The 13,501-nt window shown below is 47.8% G+C and overlaps 1 protein-coding gene and 1 pseudogene across 4 annotated transcripts in view; both read right to left on the bottom strand.

Annotated features, from left to right (window-relative positions):
• Positions 1 to 200: 200 nt before the first annotated feature.
• Positions 201 to 2,933, bottom strand: LOC100975854 (proteasome subunit alpha type-3-like; annotated as a pseudogene).
• A 1,035-nt stretch (positions 2,934 to 3,968) lies between these two features.
• The window catches only part of CSMD2 (CUB and Sushi multiple domains 2), a 643,453-nt gene continuing 633,920 nt past the window's right edge, over positions 3,969 to 13,501 (bottom strand). For 2 of the 4 annotated variants that reach the window (XM_034960731.3, XM_055095658.2), the window contains exons 67-71: positions 13,254 to 13,366; positions 11,412 to 11,499; positions 9,762 to 9,900; positions 9,415 to 9,627; positions 3,969 to 6,523 (exon numbers count right to left, since the gene is read on the bottom strand). In XM_034960731.3, coding sequence (XP_034816622.3) covers positions 9,468 to 9,627; positions 9,762 to 9,900; positions 11,412 to 11,499; positions 13,254 to 13,366 — 500 coding nt within the window. In that variant the 3' untranslated portion in view covers positions 3,969 to 6,523; positions 9,415 to 9,467. Of the gene's footprint in view, positions 7,531 to 9,414; positions 9,628 to 9,761; positions 9,901 to 11,411; positions 11,500 to 13,253; positions 13,367 to 13,501 lie in introns of all 4 variants that reach the window. The other 2 variants (XM_063593001.1, XM_034960735.3) reach the window with 2 other exon arrangements.

Raw genomic sequence — 13,501 nt, 5'->3', positions numbered from 1 at the left:
GGCAGGGGAATCAGGCAGGGAGGTTGCAGTGAGCTGAGATGGCAGCAGTACAGTCCAGCTTTGGCTGGGCATCAGAGGGAGACCGTGGAAAGAGAGGGAGAGGGAGACCGTGGGGAGAGGGAGAGGGAGACCGTGGGGAGAGGGAGAGGGAGACCGTGGGGAGAGGGAGAGGGAGAGAGAGAGGGAGAGGGAGAGGGAGAGGGAGAGGGAGAGGGAGAGCTGTTTTATTCTTATAGAAGCTTTGAAGATATGTCCATGAACCTTTTTTGTCCGTGAGAAAATAAATGTGTAGGATTTTCCTAGACCAGCAATAACAGGTGCTTCTGCTGGAGTGAGGGAATGGAGTGGTGTTAGTGTTTATTTGATTTCTTAGTTCAGGGACACTCTGTTCTCTTGGTATAGGTAGATCTTGTGGGGTGCAGCTTGTCTCACAGGCATTGTAGTTTGGGCTTGCCCCCTCTATCTATGCCCTACGGCTTATGAAAACTTGTCCTGGCCTGATGTTTGGAAGTCTTTCCCCACTGTATGTGGTGTCCAGCAATTTGCTCTTTTCTTCCTTTCTTTTTTCTCCTTTATTTTTAGTAGGGACAGAGTTTTGCCATGTTGGCCAGGATGGTCTCGAACTCCTGGCCTCAAGTGATCCACCAGCCTTGGCCTCCCAAAGTGCTGGGATTACAGGCATGAGCCACTGTGCCCAGCCCATCTGCTATTTTCTTATAAAGTGTTTGCATATTTGCATGCTGGTATGAACTTGTCTTCTGAACTTAGACTTAATATTTGCTCCCTTGCTCTCTTGATTCCCAATCCAACCGGAGCTTGTGTTGGACAACAGTCCAGTTCCTGACCCTGAATCCCTGCCAAGCTACCTGAGGTTCCAGTGGGAGGACTGCACCCACCCTGCTGATTCCCTGTGTCCAGGAGAGAAATACCAGGCAGCGTGTCCAAGATGGAATGCCTTTATTAAAACTGGGGGCCAGGCATGGTGGCTCACACCTGTAATCCCAGCACTTTGGGAGGCTGAGGCGGGTGGATCACCTGAGGTTAGGAGTTCGAGACCAGCCTGGCCAACATGCTGAAACCCCGTTTCTACAAAAAAAAAATACAAAAATTAGCCAGGCATGGTGGCGCGTGCCTGTAATCCCACCTACTCTGGTGGCTGAGGCAGGAAAATCACTTGAACCCGGGAGGTGGAGGTTGCAGTGGGCCGAGATTGTGCCACTGCACTCTAGCCTGGGTGACAGAGTGAGACTGTGTCTCAAAAAAAACAAAAACAAAAAACTGGGAATGTTGGTCTAAATCAGGTTATTGAGGTGACAAGGGGGGCAGTTGGAGCCGAGGTACAGTGCAAAAGTGAAGGGTAGTGGGAGTCAGAAAACTGAAGGTAGTCTGGATGAATTTTCCACCTAAAATGATGACTGCTAACAAATGCATAGTACATTTAAGAAAGGATAGGCTCCTACTGGCTCTTGCCAGTTCTTTCCTCTTCTTCCTCACCACTCCTCTCATGACTGTCTTGCCTGGATGACCCTCCTTGATTTGGCTTTTCTCTGCTATGGAGTTTCTACTGCCTAAGCCCACCTGCCCTTAGACTGCGGTCCTCAGATCCTGAGCTCCTCAGTCCAAGCCAAACTCCAACCCTGAGGGGAGCAACTTCTTTGTCCCCAGGTTCTTGGTCTGAGCTGATGTGGCCTCCACTATAAATTTAAAAAAATTGTATTGTGGTAAAATATATATAACATAAAATTGATCATCTTAACCATTGTTAAGTGGCATCAAGTACATTAAGTATATTCACGTAATTGTGCAATCTCCAGAACTTTTCTTTCTCCTTTTTCACAATACAAACATTTAATGAAAATTGGTTAGTGAGTGTGTATAATCCACAGGGGGCTAAATGTTAACCTGGGACTGTAGCAGAAATTTAAAATAGAATAGATGCTGGAGTAAATGTTATATATTGTCATCATCTGATTCATCTTCTTCCTTCAAAGATTCCTTGGCATGTTTCTCTTCTTCTTCCCTTATATCTTTTGGAATAATTTCATGTCTTCTTCCTTTAGTTAATTCACCAAACCTGCTGAGTTCTAATTTAAAAGATTTATTCTTAACTTCATCATATACTATGTAAATATTTTTGCAACTTCTTAACAATAACATGGCAGGTCATTTCTTTCACCTGAAGCTTTTCTATTTTCTATCTTTGCAGCGTGCCTGGCTTTGCCAAGGGTACAGCCCCAATAACCATACGAAACATCTTGCAGAATTGTGCCCTGTTGTTCACGCTGTAAGACCCTACTGTAAAACTACAGCCAAAAGGTCTAACAGCACTGCAGAGTGTATATGCATGGCAACTGTGTCTGCAAGATGTTTTTGTGTAATGGTATAGCCAAAGCTAGATCTAAAGTTGGAAGCGTCTTCTCTTGTTACATCTGCCAAAGAAGGGGCATCTGTCAACAAACCTGCTACCACCATTCCAACATGCCAATCAATATTAAAAAGTCTTTTGTTGGAGCCTTCTTCATAAAGTTTAGGAAGACTCCCTTTTCTACCCCAAAGCCACCACCATCTTTACATCTGAGTCCAGTGGCTGTACTATTTTCCACAGCCTTCACAGCATATTCAACTCAAAAAACTCTTCCATCAGGAGAGAATGTAGAGACTGACAAGTCATACCTGGTGTCAACTGAGCTCTTCGTTTTAAAACCAGTAGAACGCGTAGGGCTTCCAGGCCTCCAGAAACTTTTCATCTTATAAAACTGAAACTTTATACTAATTAAACAGTAACTCCCCATCCTTTCCTCCCCCTAGTCCCTGGCAACCACCATTCTACTTTCTGTATGAATTTGATGACTCAAGGTAGCTTTTATAAATAGAATCACATAGTATCTGTTTTTTTTTTTTTTTTTTTTTTTTTTTTTTTTTTTTTGGTGACTGGCTTATTTCACTTAGCATAACATCCTCAAGGTTCATCCATGTTGCAGTATGGGTCAGAGTTTCCTTCTTTTTTAAGGCTGAATAATATTCCATTGTACATATGTACCACATTTTGTTTATCCATTCATCTGTTGATGGACATTTGGGTTCCTTCTACTTTTTGGCATTTGTTAATAAATGCCGCTATTAACATATCTTTTTGTGACCCTGCTTTCAACTCTTTTGGGTATATATTCAGAAGTAGAACTGCTAGACAATATGGTAATTCTATTTTTGATGTTTTCAGAAATCGCCATACTGTTTTCCATAGTGACTGCACCTTTTTACATTCCCACCAATGGGGCACAAGGGTTCCAATTTCTCCACATCCTCACCAACACTTATTATTTTTTGATAGTAGCCATTCTAATGGGTGTGAGATGGCATCTCATTGTGGCTTTGATTATTTCCCTAATGATTAGTAACGTTGAGCATTTTTTCGTGTGCTTGTTGGCCATTTGTATATTTTCTTTGGAGAAATGACTGTTCAAGTCTTTCATAAGAGTTCTTTATAGAGTCTAAATATTAACCCCTTATCAGATATATGATGTGCAAATATTTTCTCCCATTCTATAGCTTGCCTTTTCACTCTGTTGATTGTATCTTTTGATATACAGAAGTTGTGAATTTTGATGTAGTCCAGTTTATCTGTTTTTTCTTTTGTTGCCTATACGTTTGATGTCATATGCAGGAGATCACTGCCAAATCTAATGTCATGAAGTTTTCCACGTACGTTTTCTTGTAAGCATTTTATAATTTTAGGGCTTATGTTTAGGTCTTTGATCCATTTTGAGTTAACTTTTTTTATGTGGGGTATGCACTATCATTTTTGCTCAGAGTTTCCAACATGTAGCAGTGATAACACAATGCAGTTAAGAAATGGACTCCCATATTTCTACCCTTGGATTTTAGGTGAAAATATGTCCTTCTTTCCCTTTCCCAACAAACACTTGCCCCTAGTCATGAAAGAGGCCATAAAAATGTAAGAAAACCAATGCAAAAATTTATATTTTATTTGAATTCAAAAAATTTAAAATTGCTTTCAAATTCAGGAAAGTACCATAATGCAGGACCCCAGGGGGAAGCCTCATATACAGAGACAGATAAATTAAATGTATATACTGCAGACAGGCCAAGAAGGTGTGTAGATTACATATTTACAGCACTTGATGTTTTCTGAAAACCATATTTATACATTTTATTACATTTACAAAAAAGGCTTCCACTACCGTTTACCTACAATAATGAAAAAAAATTTACACCTTTTTTTTTCTTTTTTGGTACTGTACAAACTTTGTATAATAAAAATATATCTCTGTACAAAAGATTTTTTTTGTTTTTGTTTTACTTTTTTTTTTTTTCCTGATGGGATGGTGATGGGTATATGGCGTAGATGGTGGGTGAAGGGCCTCATCTGCCCTGTTCCCTTCCAAGCCTCTGGAGGTGGAGAGAAATGCCAGGGGTGCGGAGGGTGATGCCCAGCAGAGTGCTGGGTGCCCCACCAGCAGGTGCTCCTCAAGCATCTCATGGAACTTTACAAGGAGACGCAGGGGAGGGGTGGGGGGCGGGAATAGGCGTCCGCTGGGTGGTCTGAGAGGGGCATAAGAAGGGGGAAGGGAGCAGTCGAAGGAGAGGAGTGTAAGGGGGAAGGGAGCATAAGAAATTGGGAGGGGAGCTTCCTGTACTTGTTTCCAGCCAAGGAAAGAGATGAGAGTGTGAGTGTGTCTGGATTGGCCCTCTCCCTCCAGGCCCAGGGGGTGCCGTGTCCCAGAGGTGGTGTGGCCAGGGGTAGGCTCCTGCCTCTGTCAGCCTCCATTGTGTCTGCTGGAAATGGACGCCTCTCACTTTCCTCTGGCCACTCTTAACATCAGTCAGATCTTCTAATTGTTCCAATCTAGAATTTGCTTAAGAACCAGGTGTCGCTGTCCCTCCGCTCCTGCACATTTCTATTTGTTATTTCAATATGTGACATGAATCTCTGAGGCCAGCATGTCACACGTATACAGGGGCTTAAGCTTGTGGGGGCCTTCCCGAGGACAGAGAAAGTGGCCCTAAATGTTATACTTTGATTCCTAAACTCATGAACATCCCAACAATTCTCATGGAATTCATGAATGACCCAAGCATAATATAGCTGTCAAAATAAATCAAACCCACTTGCAAGGAGCTGGAGAGGGTGTGACTTTCAGCCACTCTGTTGTTTTGATTCAGGACCTGCCAGGTCTTTTGCTGGCTATGGTCAGCGGCTGCTGGGAGCCAAGGAGCCAGCACCAACCGTGGGAGGCCTGGGGAGTTGAATCCTTGCCCCGAAGCTGCCTACGCGGAGACAGCAGAACCCAGATAGGACAAACAGGTGTCTTGCCTGGCTTTCCAGACCTGGCCACAGTGCTACTGTAGAGATTCATCGGCTCCTCCCTTCTTAGCTGCCCCTTCTAGAACAGAGTTTCTGGCAGCTGGTGTAGTGGACTTTGGGGCAGACTGATCTAGGTTTGCATTCTGACTCCACACTTCCTAACTCTGTCTTTACCTTTGCAGGCTTCTGTTTTCTCATCTGTCAAAGGGGAATAACAAATCCTACATTTTGGTGTTATTGTGCAGACTAGAAATACTATAGGTAAAGTGTCAGGCACAGAGAATAACCCCAGTACATGATAGCCATTGTTTTTTGGGTACTGGGGCAGGCTTGCTCCCCTGTTCTCTCAAGGACCCTGCTGCTGCCCCCAGACTTGGCATCCTGTCTGGGCCACAGACTTGTCTTCTCTTCTCTTTGTCAGTTGACAGCCAGACTTGACCTTGGGCTCCTGGCCAGACTCCTGCCCTATCCTCCCCGGCTCTCCTTTCTTTCCCAGTGCTTCCCAGGACCCAAATGACTTTTTAATCCACTGGGTTTAGAACTCAATAAAATAGTGTTTGAAAAAAATAAAGAAACTGATTTTCAATCTATTTCCAAAGACTTTTTTCCTGCCCTTGGGGTAATCCTTGCTGCCGCTGTGCAGATGGGCTGTTCATCAGCAGACAGTTGGTTTCTGCACGCTGACCGGGTTTCTGCACTCTGACCACATGATGGGATGTGTCCTACTGTTACAGTCACCAAGTCACCATGTCCTCACACATGGGATGGGCGGGGGGCATATTGTTTTGAAAGCTGACCGTACCTCCCCCTCTTCATCTCTTCTCTGTGTGGGGAACAGGGCATGAAGCATCCTTCATGCGCACTTCTAGTTTTGAAGCCTTTATGGTCTCTTCCATGGGACGTGAATGAAGGAGAGGTGTGTGTGTTTGTGTGTGATCAGGCCCATACACACACACACACACAGATCCACAAGTTGCTTTGCTATTTTAAATCCATAAACTGTCTTCCTCTGTCTGCAGCCCCTCTTCCTCTTCTGCCTTTTCAGGACATGGCAGGAGTCCTCTCCAGGGTAACTGGCATAGATGGCGGCAGGGCGAGGGCCTGAGTCCCAGCAGTAGCAGACACAGGCAGGGAGACGAACGAAGATGGGCACTGGGCACTGTGCTCAGGGGAGCCTACTTCCTGCCCCCTGGGGAACTGGGAACAAACAGATCACACCTGAGTTTGCAAAGAAAAAAGAGGCAGTGGGAGGGGAGGGGCCGGGAGCAGAGGAGGAAAAGCAAAGCGGCAAAGAAAAGAAGGCACAAGCGGGAAAGAGATGAGTCACCTCAATCTTCACTTTGATTTTTAATCTTCCCAGGTTGGGGATGGGGGTAGGTAGGGAATACGTGCAGCAGAACATGTATTTTTCTGTCTTTTTCCCTTGCAGGGCCGACTTCGCCATTAGACCTGGAGGCCCAGTGCTTGGGGGCCACCATACTTTTAGGAACCCAGGAAAACATTCTAATTTTAGTTTCTTTCAAAATCAGATGAAAAAAAAATGACTAGGATAATAATGGCTCTGTAATAAAGAATCCAGGCTGGATTATATTCATTTTTGTAGTGACACAGTTGTGAAATCTCATTTTTGATACTTTTTTTTAATGGAGGAAGGGTTGGCAAACATCATCACACAGCCCTGTTCCCCTGCCCTGTTACTCGCTGACCGCACAGGCCTCGTTGCTTCCTTAGTAGGGTGTTTATTTTAATTTCAGCTTTTCTCCTTGGCATTATTTAAAAAAAACTTACCATCTAGTCACTCATTTGCAATGTGTGTATGTCTGTTCAGGGTGGCTCTTGCTTTCTTTGTGCTCCAGCTGTGGGCAGAAGTGGTCAGAGGGGCCCTGCTGGAGACCTGTGGGCTGGGCAGTGGGTTCAGAGCCTGCTGGCAAGGGGCCAATGCTGAGGGCTGGCCAGATGTGGAGCCACCAACCCCAGCCAACCCAGAGGTGACAGCATGGCGCACACCAGCACCTGGAACCCAGCAGAACCCAGGTGTGGAGCAAGAGTGACTGTGTGGAGGTCAGCGGCATTCTTGTTTCTTTCTTACACTGTTCAATAATTCATGCAGTGAATCAGATTCATCACTGATCATCTCCAAGCCCCGATTTACATCATCAGAGGGGATTTTTCTTTTTCTCTTTTGCCTTCTATTGATAAGAGTTCTGAGAAGGAAAAAATAAAGATTGGGCATACAGATGAAACTTGAGGAGTAATTTTGGCATGCTAAAACAATCCCACTGGAATAAGGGGGAACCCTTATTTAAATGTTTGTTTTGGAGAGACGTAAAAAGATGGGGAAAAGCTCTTTCCATAAATTGTTTGTATTCAGGAGCTGCATCTGCTGCGTCCCTGACTCACTCACCATCTGGGACTCAGGCTGAAACTGTGAAATCCTCCAGGAGTTGTGAGGCAGAAAGGGAGTAAAGCACGTCAGGGGCTGGGCAGTGATAATGACATTTGCTGCTCTTGTAACCCCCTCCGCAGGAACTGTCCCCACCATCCCCGTTGGTGGCCTTTGCAGGCACCCTCATAAAAGCCTGTTTCCTCGCTGCACTGCCATTTGTGTGTGGCTGGGAGAATCTGCCACGTGAGCGGCCATGCACAGGAGCGTGGGGAGGGAGCGCAACACTAGCCCTGGGTTTGGCTGGTGGCCCACTTGGCGGATTTTCCACCGCCCTCACTGGGAATCCCTACCTGGCTGGCTCTGTGACTCTTCTCCCCAGAGTCCTTCAGCACAGGACCTGAGAGGGGGCACCTGCCTATCCCCAGAAAGCGGGATGTGTGGGAGAAGACAGTTCTCAGAGGGGTGCAGCTTGGACATCGTGTTGGGGCAACTCCTGAAGGGTCATAGGTCCCAGAGGTGAGGGTGTCATCGAAGGAGGACACAGTGAGGAAGAGGCAGTGCCTTTTAGATTCATCAGTTCCTTCCCAGTGGGCCTGTCAGATGCATGCCTGTGTGCGTGTATGCGTATGTGTGTGTGTGTGTGCATGACCGTGTACACATGTGGGTGTGTCTGCCCCCTGTCTATATTTCCGGGAGCTCCTCCCCTCTGTTGTGCTCAATGTGGGGAATTTTGTAAGTAAACCTGCCTAGGCTATGGTGCTCAGTTGATGGGTCAAACACCAATCTGGATATTGCTGTGAAGGTATCTTTTTAGATAAAATTAACTTTGAAATCAGTAGACTTTGAGTCTCCATAATGTGTGTGGGCCTCGTTCAATCAGCTGAAGGCCTTAAGAAAAAGACTGAGGTGCCCCAAAGAGGAAGGAATTCCATCTCTGACTGCTTTTGGACTCAAGATGACAGCATCAACTCCTGCTGGAATTTCTAGCCTGCTGGCCTGCCCTTTAGATTTCCACCTTGCCAGCCAATTCCTTAGATGAATCTCTCTCTCTAAATATATATTTATTTATATTTCTATCTCTATATAACATTTACATATAGCTCTACGGAGATGCATATCTATATATAGATGGATAGGTATGGATATATCTTGATATGGGGTATATGTATTGCGTTTATAGTGTATGAATGTATATATATACACAATATACCTATATACACAGATATATGTGCATCTCTGTATAGCTCTACAGATCTCCAGGGCTTGACTTCGACCCAGAGGATGTATATATCCAGTTGGTTCTGTTTCTCTAGAGAGAAACAGACTAGTACATGCCGATGTTCTGCCAAGCCCAGGGGTGAGGAGCACAGTTTCTGGAGCCAGTCAGCCTGGGATTGGATTTCGACTCCACCCCTTCTGAGCTGTGTGACCTTGCTCAAGTTAGTTTCTATGCAGCTCAGTTTTCTCATCTGTAATGGGGCTCCCACAAGCTTCTACCTCACAGGGCATGCAGGGATTCAATATATTAGATCCATAAAGGGCCTGGTTCAGTGCCTGTTACACAATGATGCTCAGTGCACAGCTCTCCTCTTACTGGGTGTGTCTGTGTGGTGTGTGCGACTCCGTTGGGTGGAGCCCCTGGCACGCATAGGTCCCTGTCTGTGCTTGTCATGGCCTGTCTTCCTCCCACACCCCTGCTCACCGGCTGCTGGAGGCGGGGCTCTCGGTGGCGGTGGTGGCGGCCAGGCCGGGTGGCTATACTGCTGTGCACACTGTGCTGACTGTGAACTCCGCCTCGCTGGCCATGATGTCTGTGGGCTGGATGTTGCGGTCATACATTGGGTTCTCAAACGTGGCCCGAACATTGGTGTTCTCGTGGCCAGCGTAGCCATTGAAAGGAACTTTGGGTCTTCTCCTGGCGATAAAAGAGGAAGTGACCACGGCATGAAAAGAGCGACACAGAGAGGCTTAGGGGTCTGGTGCGGGGGGCGCTGGAGGGAGAGAGGGAGGCCTGCCTGATGCCCGCCCTGCCTCCTTCCTGCACGGTACCTGTGCTTGTAGAGATAGAGCACGAAGCCCGCAATAATGAGGGCGATGAAAGGCACCAGGATCGCGGCTGCCACTGAGCTGCTGTTGGAAGCAAAGTGGCGGCCAATGGACTCGGGGTCTGACTCCAGCAGCCTGAGGTCTGTAAAGTCCCAAAGCAGAAAAGTCAAGTCACGAGACACAGTCTGAGGCTCCGTTGGCTACCCTCCCCGACTATACACTCTTGGGAAGCAGGGCTGCCACTCAGGGTGCTCCTCACTCCTGCTCAGCACGGGAGGCAGGTGTGCCCAGGGCTGCCCGCCTGCCTCCACGTGCACACTCAGTCCTTGGGGGCAGGGTCCTGCATGCATCTGCCTTGTGCTGCTCAGATGGCACCCAGAGGACCATCCGCAGAGGAGCCTGAAACCGTGGCTCAACAGAAACTCTTACAAGGGTGCAGCCCTTTAGAAATCTCTAAAGTTCTTTTGGCTGTAGCAGCCTTCTATCAGATGAAACTTTACAGGCACAACAAAATATAAGACAGATGAAGGTGCAACTGTTCTGGTTGAAGCTGAAGCATCTCCTTCTGGAAGGCTGCCTCTCCTCCTTCCTCCCCCTCCCCTGCAGACTGGGAAGGCTCAGAAGAACACAAGTAGACACTGTGGCCCCAGTAGTCACCCTGCTAACTGAGGGGCTGGGGCTCTGAGAGGGGACAGGATGTCTGCTGTGGAGCCAGAACAAAAACTGTGATTTTCTAAGACCTTTGCAGCGTGCCTGGCCGTCTTGCAGTAGGTGAAGGGTGCTGTGTGGAAGACAGTGGTCTCAGTCCATGCAGCTCATGAGGGCAGAGCTGGGACAACTCCGGGGGAGGAGCAGTGTGGGTGGGAAAGGTGGGGGCAGACCGTGGCTCAGTCCAGAGAAGCTTTCAGGAGCTCGGAGCCAGAGGACGTGCAGTGGACTGCCTTGGCAGGCAAGGGCCCTGGCGATGGGAGGTGTCAGTGCCTGGGGTACAGAGAGGCTCTCACGCACCTGCGGCTGCCTCCTGTTTCCCCCTCCCCTGCTTCTGAGAAACCAGACCCCTCTCCCCACCAGAGTCTGAGGCTGGGCACCCGGAGGCTCTGGGCCAGGACAAGGCTCCAAGGTGTGGATGTTTGACATGGATGACAGGAAGCATGCTAGGTAAAGAGGCCAGGGAAGGACCAGGGAGGGAAGTGGGCTTGACGCTCAGTTTTCTTATCTGTAAAATGGGCACAAAACCAGTCTTCTAGGGCTGGGCTAGGGCAGAAACGACATCACAGTCAAGGCACCCTGAGAGCTCTAAGACACTCCACAGTGTCGTTGTTTGTTGAGGCAGGAGTGACACCCAGGGCTGGCTGGAGGGTGTGGCTGGGGGCTGTACCTAAGAGCCAATGTCCCTGGAGTTGGGGGCTCTCCTCTCCAGGTCTGAGCAGGAAACTTTGTCAAAGGTTGAGTGGGTTATGCACATGTGTTTGCTTTTGGAGAGATATTCCATGGCTTTTGTCAGAATCTCAAGAGGCATCCCTGATCCCAAAGAGGCCAAAGCACCCCCGCCTCAGACTGTTCAACTTCCCCAGTCCTCTACCTGACCGCGGCACACACGGTTTCTCTCCCACCCACCCGGGCCCACACTTCCGGGGGACAAGCACTAGTTACCCAGTCTTTGAAAGCCGAACTGCCCAAAGCCTTGGCCCTTGACAGAGCCTTGGTAGATGAAGGTGGCTCCGGAGGACTCTGACGAGACCTGTGATGGTGGGGAGCACAGAGAGCAGGTGGGAGGCTGCTGGAAGGATCTAGAACTCCTCTCTCAGCATACACGCTGCCCAGCAGGTCACCCACTGACCTGCTGCTCTGACACACAGGGTTTGTTCTCTGCCCACACCTAGGCAAGGGTGGGTGTGACCGGGGAGCCCGGGGTGGGGCAGGGGCACCAGCTACATGTATGAGGTAGGAGGAAGATTTTATTTTCTACTGGTCAAATCACTTAATCTGTCTGTGCCTCAGTTTGTCATGTGCAAAATGAGAATAGTAACAGTACCTATGTCATAGGGTGGCTGTAAGGATTAAATGAGTTAATAAAGATGAAATACTTCAGAACACTTAATTTATAGGCCTTACATGCACGGTAGCTGTTATTACTGTGATGAAAAACCACCTTTTGGAGCATTATGGAACACATAGAACCATGCTGAAAATGTCCCTTGCAGATTAAAGGTATTGGAGAGTTCGTCACAGTTCTAAGAGCTATTAATTTTTTAGGGGGCGTAGCTGGGGACATAACTCCTGCCACTGATGCTCATGTGACAGATGCAGACCCCCAAATTTGCAGTCTGGGGCCGCAGCAGCTGAGGGCATGCTGTGAGGATGCCTGCACTCCTGGGTACTCCCAACCTATGCTCCATGGCTAGGAGCAGCCTCTGTCTGCCCTCCGCAGCTGTCCCCGCAAACACACCTTGCTGGCTATCGAAAGGCTCCACGCTTGTCTGGCGTCCTAGGCAGTAGCTCCAGCTGTTCCTGGCCCTCTGGATCCCCATCCTCATCTTCCCCTGGCCTGCACTGCTAGCTCCATGTCCCAACTTTGACCCTCCTGGATGGTGGAGTCTATTGTTCCTGCACAGCTTTTGGGCCACGATGATTGAAGCTGGCCCATACTTGGATTATGAAGGGGACCTACAGATACCCTTGGGCCTACCAAGGAACTACCTGTATGTGCCAGCCCCTGGAGAAGCCATTTGGTTCTCCTGATGTGTTTATAAAGCAAAGTCAACTATGCCACAGTCCTCCACCAGCTGGTCCTGTCCATGAGAATGCACTGACTCCCTAGCTCTCTGCTACTGTGGTCTACCATGACCTCTCGTTTCATTCTATCCTTTCTCTTCTAGCTCCAGCAATCCAAGACAGAGAAGTGGAGGACATGGTAGGGGATGCTATGCTCAACTCCACTATGTGTGAAACAGGAAGGTATGGCCAGAGAAGTGTCACTGGAGATCCAGCTTCCACCTCAAGAAAGCCCCAGAATAGAATGTCTTTTCCACAAGGGAATGCAAGAAAGTCCTATCCCTCTGCCGTGTCCTGGTCTCTCAAGCTGTGTTAATCACTCACAATCTGCATCCTCAAGTGTGAGGAGAAGTTCAATGTAGTCATGTGAGACTCACTGCCTTCTTCCAGCTCCCACCCACCACATCAATACCTTCAACTAGCCTGAATTCCCTCTGCCCCCAACCTCCATCCCTTGCTTTCTGTTCAAACAACAGAACTTACTCCAACTCTCTTGAATGTGGTGAACCTCTGGACTCTGAGTCTTCTGTCTTTTAAAATCTTTTCCTTTGCCTATTTCATTAGCAGATGAGGATCCTCTTGCTGCTCCTAGGCAGGGCCCCACAGAAAACCTCCTCCCAAGTTTCCAGATTGATCCTAGGGGTTTGCACACCCTTTTGTCCTCCTCTTCCCTGCCAGTGATCTGGGAGTCAGGGGAGGAGGTGAGTTTGCTGAACTTACATGGCCATCTAAAGCCCAGTGATCATCTTTGAACTTATTCATAAAGATCTCCACAGGCCCTGTAATCTGGTACACCTGGAGTAGGAGATGAAAATCTTCTTTCTTGTAAGTTCCTGGGAAATAAAGTTCAGGTGTTACACATGAAAGATCTGGGAAAATTTCAAAACTCAAATTTGTGGGTTTGTGGGTGTAAGTTTCTGGATGGAATTTCATGTGTAGATGTTGATATAAACATTCTCCACATCCCT

Source organism: Pan paniscus, chromosome 1, assembly GCF_029289425.2.
Source record: "Pan paniscus chromosome 1, NHGRI_mPanPan1-v2.0_pri, whole genome shotgun sequence".
Taxonomy (NCBI): domain Eukaryota; kingdom Metazoa; phylum Chordata; class Mammalia; order Primates; family Hominidae; genus Pan; species Pan paniscus.
The sequence above is the reverse complement of the archived record's forward strand: the minus strand, read 5'-3'. Positions and strand labels throughout refer to the sequence as shown.